The 21,519-nt window shown below is 51.4% G+C and overlaps 9 protein-coding genes across 9 annotated transcripts; 5 read left to right on the plus strand and 4 right to left on the minus strand.

The window, feature by feature from the left end:
* Positions 1-2,325: 2,325 nt before the first annotated feature.
* J4E93_006697 (uncharacterized protein) lies at positions 2,326-3,345 on the plus strand (the record flags this gene model as incomplete). Its single annotated transcript, XM_049344608.1, has 1 exon — positions 2,326-3,345. One exon carries the CDS (start codon positions 2,326-2,328, stop codon positions 3,343-3,345), a length of 1,020 nt encoding a protein of 339 aa, XP_049198262.1.
* A 922-nt stretch (positions 3,346-4,267) lies between these two features.
* Positions 4,268-4,553, plus strand: J4E93_006698 (uncharacterized protein; the record flags this gene model as incomplete). Its single annotated transcript, XM_049344609.1, has 2 exons — positions 4,268-4,482; positions 4,550-4,553. 2 exons carry the CDS (start codon positions 4,268-4,270, stop codon positions 4,551-4,553), a joined length of 219 nt encoding a protein of 72 aa, XP_049198263.1.
* A 1,326-nt stretch (positions 4,554-5,879) lies between these two features.
* J4E93_006699 (uncharacterized protein) lies at positions 5,880-7,235 on the plus strand (the record flags this gene model as incomplete). Its single annotated transcript, XM_049344610.1, has 1 exon — positions 5,880-7,235. One exon carries the CDS (start codon positions 5,880-5,882, stop codon positions 7,233-7,235), a length of 1,356 nt encoding a protein of 451 aa, XP_049198264.1.
* Positions 7,236-7,921: 686 nt separating this feature from the next.
* J4E93_006700 (uncharacterized protein) lies at positions 7,922-8,743 on the plus strand (the record flags this gene model as incomplete). The annotated part of the gene is made up of 3 exons (XM_049344611.1): positions 7,922-8,020; positions 8,211-8,393; positions 8,447-8,743. 3 exons carry the CDS (start codon positions 7,922-7,924, stop codon positions 8,741-8,743), a joined length of 579 nt encoding a protein of 192 aa, XP_049198265.1.
* Positions 8,744-8,812: 69 nt separating this feature from the next.
* On the minus strand, positions 8,813-9,619 carry J4E93_006701 (uncharacterized protein; the record flags this gene model as incomplete). Its single annotated transcript, XM_049344612.1, has 1 exon — positions 8,813-9,619. One exon carries the CDS (start codon positions 9,617-9,619, stop codon positions 8,813-8,815), a length of 807 nt encoding a protein of 268 aa, XP_049198266.1.
* Positions 9,620-10,562: 943 nt separating this feature from the next.
* J4E93_006702 (uncharacterized protein) lies at positions 10,563-11,672 on the minus strand (the record flags this gene model as incomplete). Its single annotated transcript, XM_049344613.1, has 1 exon — positions 10,563-11,672. One exon carries the CDS (start codon positions 11,670-11,672, stop codon positions 10,563-10,565), a length of 1,110 nt encoding a protein of 369 aa, XP_049198267.1.
* A 302-nt stretch (positions 11,673-11,974) lies between these two features.
* Positions 11,975-13,598, minus strand: J4E93_006703 (uncharacterized protein; the record flags this gene model as incomplete). Its single annotated transcript, XM_049344614.1, has 4 exons — positions 11,975-12,845; positions 12,894-13,188; positions 13,237-13,368; positions 13,421-13,598. The coding sequence occupies 4 exons, from the start codon at positions 13,596-13,598 to the stop codon at positions 11,975-11,977; spliced, it is 1,476 nt and encodes a 491-aa protein (XP_049198268.1).
* Positions 13,599-15,636: 2,038 nt separating this feature from the next.
* J4E93_006704 (uncharacterized protein) lies at positions 15,637-16,119 on the plus strand (the record flags this gene model as incomplete). The annotated part of the gene is made up of 2 exons (XM_049344615.1): positions 15,637-15,791; positions 15,852-16,119. 2 exons carry the CDS (start codon positions 15,637-15,639, stop codon positions 16,117-16,119), a joined length of 423 nt encoding a protein of 140 aa, XP_049198269.1.
* A 1,017-nt stretch (positions 16,120-17,136) lies between these two features.
* Positions 17,137-17,956, minus strand: J4E93_006705 (uncharacterized protein; the record flags this gene model as incomplete). Its single annotated transcript, XM_049344616.1, has 2 exons — positions 17,137-17,718; positions 17,774-17,956. 2 exons carry the CDS (start codon positions 17,954-17,956, stop codon positions 17,137-17,139), a joined length of 765 nt encoding a protein of 254 aa, XP_049198270.1.
* Positions 17,957-21,519: the final 3,563 nt, after the last annotated feature.

Below are 21,519 nucleotides of genomic sequence, written 5' to 3' on the forward strand. Positions count from 1 at the left end.
TACAATTACTCCTCCATCTACAGTTACTCCTCCATCTATAATTACTCCTCCATCTACACCACCTGCAGCACACAACCTCAAAAGAGAGCTCGACGAACCCATCCCAGACGACCATGAGATTCTGCCCAGTAAGAAGATCAAATCGGAAGAGTTCACAAGCGATGGTGTTGACGCAGCCATACCCTCACATGCAGGAGAGTATGTGAACAGTTATTGGGGGAAGCATCCCGAAATTCCATGGACTCCAGAACGCAGCGAGGATGAGAAAAACCTCTTGAGTCAGCACGAGGCGTGCCGTGCCAAGCAGACTTTCGTTGCGGCTATGGGTACTTACTGGATTCAGTGTCCACTCATTGAGAATGAACACCCAGAACTAAGAAGCAGTCTGCGCATGGCCATTCACGCTCTTGATGACCATACACAGGAACGCGGCTTGCTCGAGGCCTACCTCAACCTTGGGCTATTGAAAGGGGCTATGGTTATGGGGCCTGGCCTTGACATAGTCCAAGATTGGTGTTACAGACACCAGAGCCAGCGTTCAAGAAATGGTGGCAATGGGAAATGCAAGATCAACAAGGAGACAGAAAGACTTCGAGACGTTCTAGAAGAGTTCAAAAGAGTAAATGGAATATCTATGGACGCGACCATTAATTCAGAGCCTCTCGACTTACAAAAGCCACTCAGCCTCGACTGCGAAGCTCGACTTTACGAGAACAGACCATCTATTGGTGAACCCACTCGGATCTCTGGCAATACCGCGCGATTCGGATTCCGGGAAGATAGTTTGTATTTCGAAGGCTGGATCTACCTTCCTGTGATCAGCGAGGCGCCTGTGAAGATTTCGGGTTGGAGGATTAAGAGCGATGACTCATGCACCGTCGAGAAGTGGTTGGATTACGATACGTCGAAGGTCGAATATGGGGCGGCGTGGAATGAGTCTTGACCGACAGAAGATCTCGTTTGTCGGCCGATGTTAATGGGGTAGATGTGTCGCTAGTTATCGAAGTAGGCGTAAGAGCAGCAGTGCGCTGCGCGTCCCGCGCGATCTTTAGCCACATGAATGTTTTTTTTTCAGTTCTGCTGTTGACCGCTTTCGACTATTGCTTTGTCAGGTATCTGTGTACACCGCAACGCGTATCATCGCGATCTGTGGCTGTGGTGTGAAAGACCCTGCAAACCTTACAGACAGCGCATTGCTAGCGTGTTAATGCGCGGATGCATCCTTCTGTATGCCTGGGTCAGCCCGCCGGGTCCGCAGTGAATGCTGACACTTTGCATGTAACAGTGCCGTCGCTGCTAGTGTGCCCAGGTGTTGAGAAGAAGAAGCTGCATGCATGACGCGAGTCGGAACTTCAAGCTGCTCACTCGTATCTTCGACGCCCACTTCAAATGCGCGCGGCAATACTGTGAGCATCGTGATGAACTACGCCACCTGGTTGGATCTGGACATAGAGTTGACAGTTTGCTGAACCTTCGCGCTAGACTCGGGACAACTTGCGGAGATTTTGTGGAAAGGTGCCTGACTGCTGAGAGCGACTTGTCGCTTTCAGATGGCCGGCGCTTGTCATTGGTCGGCGAGCAGCGGGTTCCAGATGCCGCAGTGTCAGCTAAGGCCAACGCGCGTCTCGGCAAGCATCCCCACCTGCACCCTGCATCTGCCCGCAGGGGTATCGCCATGCACCCATATACATAGATGTGCTGCCACCATGGACAGTATCGACACACAAGCGTTATTCCCATTCTGCCATCACTTACTGCAAGCCCAAATTCACAATCTCAACTTCCATCGCCAGTTCCTTACGACAATGGCCAAACCATTGCCTGCCATAAAGACCTGGGCCGGAATGATCTATACATACAATGGGTCGCTTCACCCGCGCAAACGAATGCAGATAAACAACTGCTACCTTGAGCTTGAGGTGGATGTCGTGCAAAAGCTTGCTAACGATCGACTCGGAGTGGAGGACGTTTCGGAGGAATGGCTTCAGGCGCAGTTGTTGCTCCGCGGTTCCGGTCGTCCTGGTGAAGAAATTCGTTGGACGAAGTGCGACATGATCTCGCGTCTCATGCAAATCATCCTGATACTAGAGGACAAGTACTACATTGTTAGTATACAACTATTCATATCTAAATCCCATCATCCTAATCCATCCCCAGAGCGCCTTGGAGCATTCCATTGAAGTCTTCCACAATTTAGAAGAGGTTTGGGCCAAAGTATATCCTAAACACCCAGCTTCGAAAGCGTATCTAGAGAACAAAACGCCACATCACGCCTCCCGGTGCTGGTGCTTTGCTACGCAACGAAAGAACCTACTCACCGAAAAGATGTTGCCTGCTACAGTGACAAAACCGAAGTCGAACGTGAGCCGGATGGCATCGCCTGCGCCACAGAATCAAGACACGGCCAAAACCGATGATCTCAAAACATATGCGCCACACAAACGGCCACGACCGAACGCCACAGAGTTTGGCGAAGCCTCTGACCATCCTCACAAGAGACAAAGGCTCCCGTCGCTTACTCCTGAGGCGGACATCGATAACGGGGAAGGCCCATCATCCTTGATCGCGCCAACTTCAGGCGCGCCCCCGACGCCGCCTGAAGAGGTGGACCATCTGCCCCGTGAAGTTGCAGGCCTCTTGCGTCAAGCCAGTATGAGTCTCTCGGCAATCGGCGAAGAACACCGGAAATTCAAGCTGCATGACTACATGGGTCATATAGCGGGTACCTACATGATTTTATGTCCTTTGCTTGCAGAGAGGCATCCAGATCTCATTGGGCAGCTCAGCATCACAATCAAATATTTGGGTGCTTCCTCGCTTGCATCTGGCATACTCGAAGCCTACTTCAACCTTGGCACGTTTACTGGCCCGGCAATCCTTGGGCTCGACGATGGTCGCATCGCTGAGTGGCTTTGGGCTACGGCGACAGAAAGACGGGGCAGACGCGCTCCCTCTTCTTATAATAATGCCGAAGTCAAAAGGCTATGCGAGGACGCACTGGAGTTGGCTATGGAACGAACACCAGAACGAAAACGGGCTAATGTGGAGACTCGACATCTTAGAGATCTTCCTGCTCTTGAGATCGATACTACCGTGTTACCTCAGCTTCACTTCGACGCTCGGCTTGATAATCCGACTGGCGAATTCTATGACCCAGGGACGTATCGCATTGCTCAAGGAGATATCAGATTTGAAGAGCGTGGCTTGCGTTTCAGCGGAGTGATCAGGATACCGGAAATTGCTGAAGGTGACATGGAGTTTGATGGCTTCCGGGTCTTCCGCAGAAATGAAGGTGACCTCCCGCAGAAGTGGAAGGATGTTCCTACAAGTAAGGTACATCACTGATGGAGGACGCTCACCCGTCGATCCTCGGCGATTACATGCTGGGGTTAATTTACTCGAATAAATCTGGTGTTTGGGTTTTGGTTCAAGTAGCTAAATTTCTCTGACCCCGATAGATCACGCACGAGAGTTGCGCATAATCTGGCTCGGAAGTATGTACTACACCCCGTATCTGCCGTTTTGTCCCGTGCATTGCGCGCTCGTCGCTGAACTTGAGGGCGAGCTCGCTTTCGGCCCGCTGCACTGACCCCGCTTTCCCGCGCGTCGCCCGAGTCGATACCTTGACACCGATCGTCCACACATAGCGCCTATAGAAGCAAAGCACCGGATCTCACCGTACGCTTACATCTTTACTCGTTCCCTCTCCCATCACCTAGTTTGTTGAGTAAATCCTGAGGTTGAAAGAGCAACGTCAGCACTTGATATGGTTTTACAAGCAGGTAACATTCGTCAAGCGCAGAATGTCAACATCTGCCGCATTCACGCCGGATTTGAGATCTGCATACAATTTTGACAGGCGCCAAGGCGTGCACGGCTGTTCAGAGTTCGGGAAACTCCCGATGATGGCTCTTGACCCATACTCGGTGACTTGAGCATCGGCAGGCCGCTGCGCACGTCTGCCGTTATACCTGTCGCGGAGATCTGATGGAGAGCCGGAAAAAGATAACACCAAGGCATGTAAGCTCACGATCATTCTGCCTCGTCAATTATTCTCATCTTTATACACTTACTTGCTCCACCTTTGTTCTCCTCTTCCGCAAATCGATCTGAGACTACTGTTCTCACGTGACGAAGATTTTCACTGCGGATCCGCTTATAGTAACACAACTCCAACTTCGATTCTCTGAACTGAACTATCCTTCGCCCTATCACGCCTTTGGTTTTTTTTTCACACCTTCTGTTATCTCAACGTCGCACCATCATCATGCCTGCCGCAACCCAATCTCTCGAGACCATGGTTCTCCAAGCCCACCGCGCAAAAGGCGTACGCTATCCGACAGCCTCTCAGAAAGAATGCTTCAAGACCTGGTACTCTTATGCGCTTCGTCAGGGCGAAGTCACGAAGACCTCCCCGAAAGTTATCGAGGAGCACGGAAAACATCTCAAGGAGATCAAAGAAGCGGCGCCGGGTGGGCGAACGTATCTTTGAGCTGGTATGTATCTCAGCCTGCACGAAAGCTTGCGACTGGCTTACTAACACGCATAGTTAAGGTTTTGATAGGTGTTTCAAATTCGCCGTCGCACAATTTGGCGTCATTAGTTTCTTTGCGACCTCGGGAGTGTTTGGTCCTGTTATACTGGCAGTATGCTGATGACAGTTCGATCTTAATCCTTTCTTTGCGCGTTACACTGAATCCTTTCGTAATAATTATGTCTCCCCTGGCGAGTCGCAGCTAGTTTGACGCTTTATTCCACAATCTGTCTCCATATCTTCGTCGTGTGGGCCTGTATCTCATTTATCACCGTAGTTTGCGAAGTCGCCGATCGTTACTTAATCTAGCCCCGCTGTGGATACTAGCGCGCAACTGCGGCTTTTGACGCCGTACGCGATCTCGTACACGCTTTCACCCTCATGCTACCATCTCTTTGTCTTCCTGCGCTGCACATGAATTGTTGACGTTTTTCGATAACCAAACCAAACAGCGAATCTCTGCATCAAGGTCAGGCGTCTAACAAGTTGCGCACTTCCCTTCACTCGCCTTGTCCTAGCCGCTGCTTGCAGCTTGCCCAGGTGGCACGCTCATAGCAATCACCAAGCTGCGGTACAAACAGCATCCCATAACACGACTTCAGTGGCACCTCCAGGCGCTGCAGGCATTGTGAACACTGGATCACATAAATGCGCTTCGCCGCACACCTACCGTTTCACTGCTCTGACAATCGATTTTATGCTCCGACGGCGAGGCATGCATTCCAAACACGCCTCTATCTCAAATGATGACTGCCATGATACCATCCCTTCCTAAGACTGCAACCCCACTACGAAGGTTGTAAGCAGTACTCCCATGCGCGTCGGCGCTCCTAGAAGATCTATCAAGATGTCACGACGCTTACACCTCGGTTGCATGGCCGGCTCACCTTCACCTTCACTATGTCTCATCTGAACGATGAAATGGCGCGCTATTGTGCCATCACAAGGTGCGAAATCTCTGATCGGCGACCGCAACTACCAATAGAAGCTTCAGGATAACGCATGTGAAACGTGTGTGTATACTGCGAGAGAGAAGCGTGCGACCTGTCAACCATGGGGGTGAAATCTCGTCCCAGCCACTTTCAAAAACCTCCGCTACTCACTTCTACATAATCAAACCCACCGGAAGCCGCAGCTTTCTCCTTCTCAACTGCAACTCCCACATCCGCTGCCTGATCAGGACCAGTCTCAACTACAGCGCATATACACCAGCGCCCGCGATACAGTTTCCACACCCGGAGGAAAAAACAACATCTATAAAAAGATGAGCGCTACTCACCCTGCCTCCGTATATATCCCAGGACAGCTTCGACGCCTCGACGACCTGCCGCCCGAGTTAATTGTTATGATCGCGAGGAATACAAATCACGCCTCCGACATCTCATCGCTACGTCGCGTGAACAAGTTCCTGAGCGCGGCCATCCCCGCATGGATTGTTTCCGAGACGGCTTTCTATATAATGCCTACGTCTAGCAGCATCTCGAGGATGGCACAAACAGTGCAGACGCAAAGCACCAATCCTAGCTGCAACCTAGGACGTATTTCGGCGGTCATCTTCGAGAACGTATGGCCGACACCGCCTGATGAGTTTGGGCTCCATGGAGAACTCACGCAGCACGATGACTGGGAGGCCGACAGTGACGATGAGCAGCCGCCAACCTCGAACACCTATCTCCACTTCATTGATGGGTGCCATGAAGAGCGCGACTCTGCCCAGTTACGCGACACCCTGGCGCACTCACTGGGAAGCTTTCATGGCGCCAAGGAAATGATCCACGTTCCCGGTTTCCACAATTCTCGACCAGCACAGGAGCGACCCTCCAGTGAGGAGCTCCTTCAGACAGTGCTGCTATATAACCACCACGATCCGGAGGATTTTGAGGACGAGATGTGGACTCGCCGCCGCATGATGTTCGAGCCATATCCAGCATACCTCGGTCAAGAATGCGCTAGGATGTTTGATCACGCCGTTGATGCTGTTCTCCGCAACTCCATGCGGAAAGAGAAGCTCAAAGTCTACATCGAAACGCGTTCAATCTGCGCTTTGAGTGATGCCGATCCAAGCGCGTCACCGATACCCGCTACTCAGCTCGGAGATGTACTTGCCATAAAGTACGTTGGTCATTACATGTCAGTTCTGGATGCAATAGACCATGACTTGGGTGTTCTGTACGATCAGAATATAAACACAGCATCGCACTACGCGGGTATAACGCATCTTTCCATCAGCGGAGATGGACTGGGCAACGAGGGTTCGGTACACATGGGGCTCTTGGGCGGCTCGTCACACTCTCCCGACTGGTCACGCTTGGAGACACTACACTTCGACGATACTCAGCAGAGCGACCATTCGGCTGCTTTCCTTCGCCAGCAGAAGTGTAATCTCGAACTCCACAACGTTTACTGGCTCGGAGATTCGATACAACGTTTTTCCAAGGGTTCGTCACTTCGAGATGTGAAGGCTTCCGGTATTTTCGCCATTGAGGAGATCAAAGAGCATGCAAGGGGCGTCTGGATTGTGGCAAGCAATCACAGGGAAGCCTACGAGATTGCGGCAAAGAATGCTGGGTATTGCAAGCCACTGGCATTTGGCCCTGGCGTCCCGTTCGTCTCGCCAAGCGATGTTCAGCGGTACATGGTGAAGGGAGGTGTCTTGCCGTTCAGCAAGGCGAATGTATGGGCAAAAGACTGGAAGTTGTAGAGTTTCATATTTCTGTTGCAACTTCATCGTTCTTGTCGCATCGCCGAGTGCGGCCACACATGCGCTAGGTGCCGCAATCATTTATCACTGTTTGAGAAGATTCTTCTTGTTCGACATTGGATTTCCAGGCACTCGTGAAGAAAGTTGGCTGGCTAAAGTTGGCTTCTTCCATGTCTGATGGCTTGGTACGTCGCAGGAGGCGTGGGCGGGGGGTCGACTTGGGATAAATAGAATGGAAGTCAGTGAAAATACAGGTATGAGCACATTTTGAGGTGAGCCTTCACGGGCCAAAAAGCCCGGATATGTCAAAGAAACAACGCGTGAAGCACCAGACTTTCAAGATGCCCAGGTATGGCGACCCACGGGCGGCTGGACGTCATTGGGCCGAGGTCCCGGCAGCGCGTCATGCAGGTACCCACAGAGGCGGGGTACGCCTACTCACCCCAAAAGGGTGTCGTATCCCGAAATCCCGAATAGCATACATATCTTCTGGAACCAAGTAGATCATTAATCATTGCTTACCATATAGACTACGACCCTACAACGTAGGATCTGCTTTGCTCGTTGTTACCTAGGTACTTAAACCTCTCTTTTTCTCGCACGAATTTGCCATTACAGCAATATATCCACAACGCACTTCATCTACAACACACAGAACAACGTCATACTACTATCCTACGCAAAAAATGGCGCCTCCATCTTTCCGTGACCTTCTTGGCATGCCCGCCTCTACGGCTTCGACTAGCGACTCTGCCCTTCTCATTATTGACGCCCAAAATGAATATGTAAGTAACAACCCATAGCTATCGAGCGGTCGGCATGCTTTCCCCCTTAATCTCGAAAGACGAGTGCTGCCAGTTTATCGGCAAGGACGGTATCGTTTTGGATGCAGCGATTGATTGCTGAACGTCCAATATCCTTCTTGCTCATACTCGCTCTCTCCCCGCCCGCCGCATCGCTAACTCTACCGACTAGTCATCCGGTGCTCTAACCGTCACAAACGCCGCAGCAAGCGGAAAGGTCATTGCCGACCTTCTCGACAAGTACCGCAAAGCAAACGGCAAGATCATCCACATCTTGCACCAGACGCCCGAAGGCGCACCCGTCTTCACGCCTGGCACTGACCTGGCGGAAGAGTTCAAGGAGGTCAAAGCACAGGTATGTTGGCCAATACAACGTCCCGAGCGCGTTCTTCGCTAACGTATGATCAGGACGGAGAAGAGAAGATCTGGAAAAACTACCCCGGATCCTTTGAACAGACATCTCTGCATGAGACCTTAGAGAAGATGGGTATCAAGAAGCTTGTCCTGACTGGCTACATGGCACACGTCTGCGTGTCCACAACTGCACGTGAGGCTTTCCAGAAGGGATACGAAGTCATTCTGGTAGAGGATGCCATCGGCGACCGTGATATACCTGGTGTTAAGGGCGACGAAGTCACCAGGGTGGCGTTGGCGGAGCTGGCAGATGTGTTTGGCACAGTTGTCAAGAGCGCTGATATCAAGTAGACGAGCAAGAGCCATAATTGAGACGATTGATCTTATACAATGACTGTAATAGAAATGCCATAGCTCATCTCAAGCGCCGACACCCCTCAGTATAGTAACGGTATGTACGTACCTCACCTTCCCACCCTCAACCCTTATCTCGTGACTGTCCGGCCAAGCTCCCAAGCTATCGAACTGGCAACTGACCTGCACACTACCGATACTCTCATCGATAACGTATCGCCTCATGCCATTCGCTTTCTGACTCCCTCCGTGCGGAAGACTCGCCCCACAAGGGTTGGTATACATGCTTCCCTCCACCCTCTCACATTGAGTGCCCCAGGGTATAGTGTCGGCAGCAGTAGCATTCGTCCACATGTCGAGGTAGGCGTCACCGACAGACTTGAGGAGAGCACGTGAGGGTCGTGAGGTGGTGGGAAGGGTAGACCACGATTCGGCGCGGATGTAGGAAAGGGTCTTCTTCGCGTCGAAGAATAGGTCGCCGGTTGTAGCCGCTACGGTATCGATGGAGCTGATGGACGATGTGTCGTTATTCAGATGGCGGATCTGGGTGCTAACTACGTAGGGTTTGTTCCCAGAAGCGCTGATCCACATTGTGTAGCTTGCGCATGCTTCGGTGTCGGTGGATGAGCGGTTGAGGTCGATGACGAAGGGCGTTGAGAGGAGACCAGTCGCAATGTTGGAAGCCTTGTTGTTTTGCAGATATGTGAAGTTCGTGGGCGCGAGGCTGAGACTGCTAGGAGAGCCCGCAACCTGAGCCGCGAGATAAGAGTCTGCGGCTGCAAGAAGACCTTCGCGCGTGCATTCGGCCGACGATTGAGTAGCTGAGAGTACCGCGGCTGTAGCCGTCAGCCATAGATGAGACGAGAAGTGCATTCTGTCAGATGTGATAAAGGTTACTCGTAAAGGGTCGAGACCTTGACATGATTAGATAGGAGAGTTATGTATCGTTCCAGACATCATCGCATTCGCGTAGACTGCCGAAAATCTCAAGGGAGTAATGCCGTTGTGGCGGATAATTGTTGCTTGTCTAGGATGTCAATATAAACCAATGCCTCTTAGTGGTACGCTCAAAGCGAGTTAATGTGCTTGTATTGTCTTTTACACCTGCCGTTATGATCTGTCCGGCAAACTGACAGTTGCCGTCTTCGAGTATCCGAGCTGGCTAGCGTATTGGATTCACTTTTATTAACCTTCTGAAACAGAAATGCTGCAAGGCATCTTGCCGTGTTCGTGAAGGAACTCTGCTTGATCGCTTCCACGTTTTGCAAGATGTGCGGCTGTGTTCAGTCTTCGTTCAGCCTTCGTTCAAAGGTTATTGAAAGTAGCTCATCTCGGATATTTTGGGAGAAGCTCCATGGAGTCTGATATGGCGAACGTGAGCGGCAGTGTCGCGGTCTTGCCAGGTTCATCGAAGTCTCACTCCTGCAGAGGATGCTTCAACAAGACAAGCATCGGCAGGCGCGGCGGGCTTGAAGTCATCCTCAAAATTATTACTGTACAAGCCAATGGCGATAATATCGGATGGCTCAGAGTCGCGTGGGTTTCTGGGATCTACCGACAAATCCGTACAATTGATGGTGCGACGGGAGGAGAGGCGCGCAGCCCCGCGCGAGATGGACGCGTCGCAATCCGCCAAGCCTCCAGGAACACGCTAACGGCGACCAGTGAGCATAATCATTCGCAAGTCATGCTGGTATCCTTCTACAATTCAGGTATGCGTTCAATGTCCTTATCTTTCTAAATCGATACAAGGATGCTAACTTCATAAAGCACATAGAATTAAGATGGCTCGAATGGCCCCACCTACGCAATGCCATCAGCGCGCGTTACCTCTTCCACCACCCCAGCCAGCGAGAGCCCATATGCCCTTGACCAGCGCGTCCTCTCCGTCGTGACCTCGCAGACTCATCCGGTTCTTTTCCAGCTGGTATCGTCGTAACTCGTCGTATACCCCCACCAAAACATCCTTGAGCTCGTCGCCCGGCTTGCCCTTCCAAGCCGCCCCTCCACCACCAATCTTCTCACAACAACGCTCAACCACAAGATTCATGATCTCATGACGCTTGGTGGGATATGGCCTTGGTGCAGGAAAGTGTGCGATACTCTGGCTGATGAACACGGTATAGAGGTGCAGCAGGGGGAAGTAAGGCGACTCGATCTCCTGAGAGGCTTCGATGATGTATCGCCACGATATGTCTACTTCGCCGATGGGTAGACAGGCATTTGCGCGCCAGACTAGTCTGTTTGCGCGTGGGTTCGTGGTCAGCCATTTTGGTAGCACAGCACCTGCGCTGGCCATCAAACGTGCAAGCCGAACCAGCGGGATCGCGAGACCAGTCGCTATGTTGGGTCGGCCCAGGGAGTCCCAAGATGCGGCCACAAGATTGTAGCAATCCAAAAGAGAGTCTGGCCGCCGATCGTCGGGCGCATTGGTGCGATGTGCAGTGTTGATAAGGGCCGGGATGATGGCTTGGTCGAGAATGGATGTTACTGTGAAGGCACCGGTGGGCTCTCGCTGCCAAAGTATCTCCAGGCCAGACCATATCTTCTTCATGAATTCATGAAGGCGTTCGGGCGGCTGGTCGCATATCGCTTTCCAGATTGAGGCAACATCGAAGGTTGCGCGTGGGTTTGATCTGGGGACCACGACGTAACGGCAAGTTGGACAAGCATTTGAATTTCCCCTACCCTCCTTCAGCCACTTCTTGATGCACTCATGACCGAAGATGTGCTTGCAAGGCAGCGCTACAGGCTGATGGTCCGCGCTGAAGTGCTCGGTACAGATATTGCAAGTGTCTGCGGGATGCAGTTGCGTGTTGAGGAAATTGTCCATACCTGTCTGAACGAGGTCTGCGAGTTGGTAAAGACTGAGTCCGGCGACTGGCAACAGAGCTTGCAGTCGATAGACATGTTCGTGGAAATGCATCAGGTGGGTGAATCTGTTTGCAGTGAACAAGCGATTGTGAAGGAACAAAGGCATGTAAGTTTGCGACTCCACGCCTCTGTCGTGTGAATCTGGATTGTATACAGGTAGCTAACTTATATAAGGACACTGCAAATAGCTAACGACCCCAGAAGAGAGCTTTGCTGTGAAGGGAACCTGTTCGCATGCACTGCCGACCAGATCGGCCATTGTACCCTCTGTGGCAGGCGCTAATATGAATTATGTGGGCTCCTTCCATGAACGCCGCAATGTTTCTGGAGCGCCTGAGAAGAATATGGCGTCAGTCACGGCTTCCATCTCCACGCAGGATGCTTCCATTCGAGATTCGCGATCTCATCATCTGATAATGACGCAAGCTCTGTATGAGATTCTAGTTGCCTCCTGTCCCTCTTCCTGTTGTCGTGGGTCATCCAGAGCTTAGTGAAAATCGCCACGATGGTCCATGTCACTGCGCAACCCAAGTTGATACCATTACCGACGGCATAGCGGGGAGAGTCGCCAGGTAGATAAGTCCAACTCGCGATAAGGGCGCCAACGTATCCAAAGAAGACGTTGGTTCCAATGGCGATGCTGCGTGCAGAGTCGGAAAGCACGTTTGCGCTGACTTGTGCGTTCGTCATTGCGGCCAACGAGAAGCACGTTGATGCGCAAAGGAAGATTGCCGCGTATCGAACACTTGAGTTCATCGTTGCGAGGAACATCGCATACCCAGCAATCACGAACGGCCCCGTGAATGCAATGAGCGTCTGCCTAGAGTTCATTTGCCAGCTGACGGTCGTGATAAGAATAGTGCAAACTACACCGACGATGTACGGCGGCACTGTCAAGAGCTGCTGTTGGACGATAGAGCGCGCTGGGTAAATAGTGCGAACGATGGTCGGCAAGAAGAACGAGATGGCTATGACAGTGATACTGTCAAGCAGGAAGATGAACGATATCGCAAGCGTGATTGGGTTGGAGAAGCCGCGTCGAAGCTTCAACGTATCAATCTTGTCGAGCAGTTCGGTTTGGTTGAGACGCTCGGATTTTATCCTGCCAACTATCATGCGTATCTCATCTTCGGTCATCCACCGTGCAGTGTCCGGGCGGTCAGTCAGTGTGAAAAAGGACACCAGAGCAAGGCACATGGTGACGATGCCTTCAATGGCAAAGATCCTGTTTCTCGTTATTCAACAACTTCCACCACTCAGGTTGTTTGCTTACATCTGCCAACCATGGAAAGAACCGACGGAGCTCAAGTTCAAGATAGCCGAAGCGATCATGCCGCCGAAAGCCCCGGCGAGAGGGGCCATTGATAACCACAGCCCAAGACGAAAGGTCAATTCCGACCTTTTGTACCATCGTGACAGGTAGTAAACGCATCCAGGCATTACGCCGGCCTCGAAGATACCGAGCAGGAATCGAACAGCGCACGCCTGAGCACGGGTTCGTACGAAGGCTGTCGCGATAGACATGGCACCGAAGCCAAACGAAGTCATCGGCAGAAACCACCCAGGGCCTGCTGCTATATCAGAATTGAACAAAGGGCTCTAGTCGTTATGCGCACCGATCAATTTGCAGCACAGCGTTGCTGGTATCTCGAAGACTATGTACGACACGTAAAACGCCGATAATACGACGTTGTAGTCATATCCCTTGAGCTTGAGATCCTCCTCTAGACCAGCTATACGGGCGTTGCCTGATGTGGTCAGTCCATGGGTGTAGACAAGCCATGCGCAAAATGTAGTTACCGATGTTCGTTCGATCGATGAAACACAGGAGATACAGTATGATGACGGTAGGCAGGACGCACGCGTCGACTTTCATCAGTAGCTTCCTTTCCCGACTGCTTGTCACATTGCTCGAACTCGGCTCATCGTGGCTCGCGTCGACCCTAGAGGTCATCTCACCGGCGTGCTCCCGGTCCATGATTGCAGATTTGAGAGTAAGTTCTAAGGCGAAAAGCGACTTGAGAAACGGGAATGACATGCTTACAAAGGTGGGGTACTAGCTTCCGGAAGAATCGATCCTGGCTTGCATGGTATCCATGTCTGACAGCGGGTGGCAGCAACTCCAGCTGCAGTTTGCGGTCGTACGAACCAGAAGCTAGCCGTAACCGGACTAGTGTTTGAACAACGAGGCATCTACGACTGCGCAACAAACCTCCATGTCTTTGTCACCACCATTTGCCGATACCACAACACTAAATTTGATCCAGAATGTCAAGCCTACGACAATTCACTCCCACAAGCAACAAAAGAAGCTTCGCCACAAGCCCCAGCTCGAGGCGCGCAACTATCGCAATCCAGCCTGGTCGATGGATGTTCACTCGGTAGCGATCCAAATTGTGAAACCCTAATCGCTTTCACGCACTGCCCGCCGAGTCTCGAATAAGCCTCCGCGCACCCATCTAACTGAGCGGGTATCAATACATTTCCTTGACAATTTACTCTAGCCATCAAACCAACTACCCGGCGTCCAAGCTCAACCTAGACCTTAGTTGGATCAACCAAAATCTCGCTTCGCTTACAACATCTCTGGAGTTCTCGACTGGGCCGTGATCCCGTTCTGGTTATGTCCCGCAGGGTGAAGAAGTCTCATGTCTTCGCGACAAAGTCTAGGCCGAAGCGATCAAACACTGCTATGAAGCAGAAGCGACACTTGCCTTCCAATACACCGTCTACCCTCGCACTCTCCTTCGATACAGAAGAACCAAAAGAATCGTCTGAAAGCGGAGTATCTTCGATAGCATGCTCTGAACTCTCAAGTCATGATGGCCTGTTTTCCGAATCGTCTACGATGGCCACAACCCCTTCGATGAGTGTACAGCTGCCGGCAGTCTATACAATATCGGACTCTAAACGTATGGTCACCAAAAGCGTTCTTCGCAGTACCGTCTGCTCCTCATCCTCTGGTCGCGCGAGGGATATACCCGCAGTTTTGGGACATGAGTCACGTCCACATGAGCCCGAAGCTGCTACACAGACCGAAAACGTCACGGAGGACGCCGCAGAGAATTCAGACAAGAGGAAGCTCTCGAAACCCCAAACAGAACGCCTAGGCGATGACAGGCATACCACGTTAGAGCCCGTGAAGTCGTCTTCCACGCGCCGCACAATAAGCCCTTTGAGTTCGCTAGGCCCGAGCATAATATTCAGCTCGCTCTTCGACGGCAGAGACCTTGTGTCGACTCCCATTCCACTCTCCCATCAGCCTCCTGCGGCTAGATCTGTACAATTGGAAGTTGAACAGGTTCCAGCATATGCGACAACTACACACGCTGCATGGTTTAGCAGTCCGGCCAACAAGATCGTACGTGGTGTACCAATGGGTGTCTCGCGAAGCGCTGCCGAACTTCAACGTGTTGCGCGGCCGGCGGCTGCTATACTGGATCTCGAGACGTCGGTCATCGCTCTTTCGCATAACGAGTGATAGCGAACCGGCAGCGACGCAAAATTCTGGTCGTATCTTCCCTAGCTTTACCAGACTCGGTACAACTTTCATGAAGGTTCTGTATGTGATGGCATTTTTCACACGGTAGCGACAGAGATGGCAAGAGACCGTGGCGCATATATACTGTCAAATTTTGACAAAGAGGCTGCTGCTAAGGTTACGTATACTTCTTCCATGATATCTTCTGCATACAATGCGACTCGAATTGTAGCTACCCCTAGTGGTAGCACAGATTCTGATCTTGAGATTTGGTACGATGAAGTATTACGAGTTCTGTGAGTGGCTCGCTATTAGGGGTCTTCGCCAGAACACGAGAACCATGGTTGTGCATTTGAGTCAATACATGAGATATTTTTTTTAATAAAAGAACACGCTTTCGGTCATTCCTTCCTTTCAACAACCTCATTTCCAAATACCAAGCCTACTCTCAAACAAAATCCCAGAACTTACGTCTAAATCATAAGCGTATCCAAACGACACCCGCGCCCGCGCCCAAAACCACATACCATTCACAATGTCAGGCATCTTCAGCAAGCTCACGGCCTACTTCACGCCAGAGAAGCCAAAGTTCCGCATCACCGCACTTGTCGCGCCCGCAACGTCGCAACAATACTTCTCCGACTCCAGCTTCTCACACGCTGACCTGATTGGTATCAACGAAACCATCACGTTCGATGTCGACTGCGATAAAATCCCACAAAGCATTCGCTGCAGCTGCCTAGCCTCTAGACGCGAATGCAAAGCAGAGTACCTGAAGGAACACTACGTCATTGAGTGGGCAGCTGGCAGCATCATGGAAAATGAAGAGGTGGACATTGGAGGAGAAACTGTACGCAGGGAGAAAAGGGGACGGCCTAAGATTTGGCAGGGTTGGTGCAAGGATGGTGGGATGGTTTATTTGAGCCCCACGGAAAGGCTGAGGTGTATTGAGGGCTATGACGAGCATGTGAGGGAGGAAAGGGAGAGCGACCGGTTGAAGAAGGCGAACTCGATTTAGTTGGGGCGGTTGTTGGTTGTTTATGCCAAAACCTTCTACAGCCTGCATCGCGAAACGGTTGTGACTGCGCAAGCGGAATATGTGCGGCAGTGTTAGCGCACCCCCAATCACCAATCAAGCATTCACCATTGTCTCACACAACGCATCCGTTTGTCGCCCATAGCCCTCTTCACACCGTGCGTCACATGCGAACACTGACACCATCAAGTCTTTGTTCAATAAGCGCACATATGGACACAGCCGTTTCTTCCTTATCATCTTCGTACCCGGTCTGCTGATACTGCGCCACCTTGTCTCGCGCAAATCTTCCAGGACTTTTTGACTGTTCAAATACTCTCGTATTCAGGTAAACTACGCCCGAAGTCGGATATGTCGGCTTACTTTGATCCTTTAGGCGAAACGGAGCCGAACACCACGAAATACACCTTGACGGTCCTGATTCCACCTAGACCACCGCCGCGCTGGTTACCCAGCATATTCAGCAACAAATCATCTGCAAACACAGATCTTGTGGCTGCCGGGCACAAAATGCCTGCATCAAATACCAATCCCAAATTTGATCTTTTCGAACTCAAAGATATCGATGTTCTAGACACCAAGACAGCCATTATCCGAAGCGCATGGTTTCCATGCGATATGAGGTGTGCGCATGTTCAAAAAGAGTATGAATGTAAAGAAGGTTGCTACTTTCTCGAGAAGGGTGGGGACGTGGCAAGGTGGCGATGCAAAAGGGAAGACTGTGAGGGACATGTGTACTGTGGGAAAGTCATGACGGATGATGAAGGAAAGAGCTGCTTTGGTAAGAAAGGAGAGAGAATGGTATGCTTGAAGAAGCGATCGGAGGCAATGTCTCCGACAGTATCTGTATAAGAGTGATACGAGAAGTGAGGGTATGAATCAGAGTGGTATTATAAGCGGAAGTATTGAGTGACGACGCGTAGATGCATAAAGGGTATTCGCTAAGCCAGAACTCGTTCGAAATGCGCAGATGAAAGCGACTATCTCGCTACTAAACTTTTACAAGAAGAAAGCGGCAACTGCGGCACCAAGACCAGCCAGAGCTGGAACTTGAACCATGTGGGCAGCGCCAGTGGCTACTTCTTCAGGACCGCTGGAGGTGGCAGAAGCTTCAGAGCTAGCAGCAGATTCCGATCCAGTGCTTGCCGCTGCGTCAGAGTCGGAGCCGGTAGCAGTGGCAGATCCAGAAGCTGCGGATGTGACAGTGGAACGGGACGCTGTTACGGAAGCGCTGCCGGCCGATACTGATGCGGCCGCTGTGGCACTGGGAAGGGAGTCACCGCCCTCAGTGATGACGACGGCGAACAGGTCGAAGTAGCCTTCGGGGAACACTGTACTGAAAGAGAGAGCGGCATCCACACCGTCCGGGCAGAGGGAGGAAGCCCATTCTGGGTCAGCGCATAGAGAGCTCATTTCGGATTCGAGGCCAATGGTAGTTTGGGTGCAGGTTGCCTCCGCTTCGTCGGTGTTCTGGCGCGAGCATGCGCCGGAGACGGTCGCCGTCACGCCGTAGTGGTCATTGGAGGCGTTGTATTCATAGTAGGTGTTGCCTCCGACAGTGATGGTCGAAGGGACATCGGCCTAGTCGCAACAGATCAGTGAATGTTATCGATGATTTTAACTCGTTGTTACGCACCAGTGAGTCGTCGAGGGTAATACCCTGCATAGCCACAGACATGATAGTGCGGTCGTTGTCAACGCTGACCACAGAAGCCTCGTACGAAATGCCCATATCGCCCAGACCGGGCATCCAGACCTGAGCGGTCGTTTGAGCCGCAGCGTAAGAGGCGAAAAGCGCCACGGAGAGGATCTTAGACATCTTGCTGTGTTGATTGAGACGAAGAATATGGGGTATAGTAACAAGTATTAGGTTAGAGTCTTAAAAAGATTGGCAACGAACGACAGGCAGTAACGAGTGATGCTTGGCGATGAAGAAAAGGTTCGTCGAGTATGGGATATCTAGTCTACTTATTGGGGAGATTCGGAGGCTGATCGCTTAACTGACAGCGCATGATGCGGCACGCCTAACCGGGCGGCGCAGGCCCCCTAAAGACCACCAAGCCGCCTTTCTAGGCACACCGGCATCTGATATGGTCTAGCTGCGTCTATTCGTGCGACTGTTGCCTAGAAGAAATTGCGCGCAAATCCTCCGCAATTTTCGTCGAGTCAAGCCGAGTATGCTGTGGAGTGACGTCGATATTGCTTGGTGATGCGCACGCGAAGCCATGAGTTGGAGCTGCCAAATTCTCATACTCAGTCAGCAAGATCGTCTACTATTGAATGCTTGCTGTGTTCAAAGATACTTCGTCTTCACGCGTGTGACCTCGATGCAATGTTGATGATTCGTGTACGAGCCAGGCTTGACAGACGGAAGAGTCTGTGGCTTGCAGCATGGCCCATGCATGTTTCGGTGCGGCGCTCTCTGAGCCAGTCCGTTGGGTAATGACTTTACCGAGACCGCAAGCGAGGGCACATATACCAGCCCTATGCAGGCTCTAGTTGTCCGGGAAGGCCGCAATTTCGAAAGTGCGCGATTTGTGAGAGATTTTGCGCGGTGGAGTTGGGGGATGAAGTGGGAGAAGCGGGTGCGTCAAGCGCTGCTGACATAACATGAGCTCAGGATTGTCGGAATGGTGGGCAGGCGTCTCCACGAGCTTTCCAGTCGCGTGTATCGTCACACAACACATCCAATCCTTCGTACGATAGAGCGCATTGCCGAACTAAGTGTGCATTACAACTTGTGTAAATTAAGGTCAAAATCAAGGGTATCGCGCTCGTAAAAGCAATACAACGCAGCACAAACGCCAGGCCTGCCACACAACCGTGTCAGCCATACCCGCCGCATGAGACAAGCTCTTCCAGCCACCGAAACCTCGAGTCACTGCCGCCCTGACACCATATACCACTGCCTTGATGTGCCCCTTCGATATTACCACCCGGTCAACGCGCATAGGTATTGGGCTCAAGGTCGTTTGGGAGACCGTAGTGTGGCATCGGCCTCATCCTCGATCAGTCGCGGATCATAGTATCCCCAGCCATCTCAGGCGTCGTTCTGATAGTATTGAGCTCCACGGCGCATACCACTCGAAAAGTTGTAGTCATCGTCGTCGTCATCCCTTGCGCGAAGGAGATCCTTGGACCAGCCCTGGAAGGGCTTCTTGAGCATCGACTTCAGAGACGAAGAAGTCGCAAGTGCATGATGCATGCTTGGTGAGGATGAGCGCTCAACTGGCGCCGTCACGGAAGAGCTGCGGCTCGACGGCTTGGATGTTTGCGCGACCATGTTGAGGGTATTGAGATTGAGTGTGAGATTGGATATTTGAATGGAATGGAGACTTGTAGGTTCAGAACGAGAGAAGATGATTGCTAACGTTCGCTTGCTTTGACAGATACCCTCACTCGAATTGTCGGTCTGGCGCCTCACTATATACTTCTCCTATCGCAAAGTCGAAACGCATCGCTCCCAACAATTGTTCCGCCGAGCCATCGCCGAAAAACCTCATACCGAAAGACTGCATACCTTGATAAGAAGGACCCACTGCAGTCTTGCATTTTCAAGACTACAATTACAATCATTGGTCAAGAAGCTAGTTTTCATAATTTAGCCTGAGTAAAGCATTGCATATGTGGCGAATCGGGTACAACTCGGACTTTCGGAGGCGGTCGGCGAGGCTATATCGGGACACTTCGGAATGCACGAGACATAAGAAACCGCCAAGCGACCGGACGATCACAAGCTTGTTAAGACAACATGACCAAGTGGGAATGGCAGAATGATATTTTCTAGTCTTGGAAGTTTTGCCTTCTTGTACCAGAATCCAAGACAGGACTGCGACAAAGACCTATGGTCAGAAAACTGTCTGGCGATGACCCGCGACCACTTGAACAGTCATGTTCAGCGCAGGGTCACAATAGCTGCCAGCGCTGCTGATATTGACAAAGCCATTAGATAGTGGACTTTAATTTGCTGCGCATGCGCGGTGTTGTCCGCAATAACGCTCCGCATCGCAAACCGGTCATTCAGTCTCATCCCTTCCTGCCCTGAATCTATTCAGAGCTGTCCTGGCTTCGTTTATTTGAACCATTTCTGCCTCATTTTGCTCTCTAAGAATTGCCAACATCTCAAATAGTTCGTTGATTTGTCTAGCGAGTGATTCTGATTCTTCCAAGACCAACTCCCTCCATGGACCGGGACTAGAAACGATGAGCGTGGTGCGACACATCGGGCAGGTTGCATTTGCGTTTCTGCGCAGCTTTGCGTGCATCCAGGCGTATAAGCAGAGCTTGTGGAAAATGTGAGGCAAGGGACAGGTCTTCGTCTGGACTACACCAGTGCGCGTGATGGAGGATGCGTGCTCGATGGGTTCCGATGGATCAGCCATATGATCAGCCCTGCAAATATCGCATACATCGTCATGCTTAACGTAGTGGTCATCCTGGAGGTTGTCTACACTCTCATCGAAGAAAGCGCTAAGGCGCGCATCGATGGCAATGTCGTTGGACATACTGCTCAGCCTCAAGGTTGAGGTGAGCGAAGGGGGTGGTGTATGAGGAATCTGAGCTGAGGGTAAAGCTTTAGTGATCGTGGCTAGTGGTTGAGTAGAAAGAAGGTCCATAAACAGGTGCCAAGTTTGGGTTAGCAGATTTATCGTGAGAAGCACGGCTACGACGGTTTCCTTCTTCCCCTAATTCACTTGCGCCGGACCTTCCAAGCATAAGTCACACACAAGAAAGGCCATGAGTACCGGGTTTCTAATCGCGGCAACTCAAGAAACCAAATAGAAGAATCTGGTTGATCACAAGAGCAAGGTCACATATAATAGATGTACAGTTTAGGCGCTGGCCTCGGCTTCCATCGTATTTAAACAGAGGCTGTAGTGTTACTAGTTCACTAGCACAACTCGATCACTTTCGAGCACCTAGATAAGCCCTGTTCGCGTTTCGGCCACTGACAAGGTTGATGGAACTAGCTCGGCTCTCTTTCTTTCCCGTTCCTTCGAACGTTGCACATTGAAAGGCACGCTTTTCAAGCCGCGATTGCGTGGCTTCCAAACGTGTTTTCCCGTCCAATTGCCGCTGCGCTTCTTCCTATTGACATTTCTGGCCAGATCGACCCTGTGTCAGCTTCCATCTACGCAACATCTCTTTAAGTGCACCTTATACAGGGACAAAGCTAAACAGGTCTAGAGCCTACATTAACGATAGATTATCTATTTTGTATGCTTCTATGTTAATGTAGGCTGCAGGTATGTTTAGCTTTTTTCTTAGTCAACGTGAGTGTGATGACTGCGATCTCGCTCATTTGAGTAGTACCTTGTGCGTGGGGAATAGTGATGTATTGCGGGAGTCGTAAGTGGCTTGTCGCTCTGAGTCATGGCAGTA

This window comes from Alternaria ventricosa (genome assembly GCF_023758065.1).
Source record: "Alternaria ventricosa strain BMP 2768 chromosome Unknown scaffold_11, whole genome shotgun sequence".
Lineage (NCBI taxonomy): Eukaryota > Fungi > Ascomycota > Dothideomycetes > Pleosporales > Pleosporaceae > Alternaria > Alternaria ventricosa.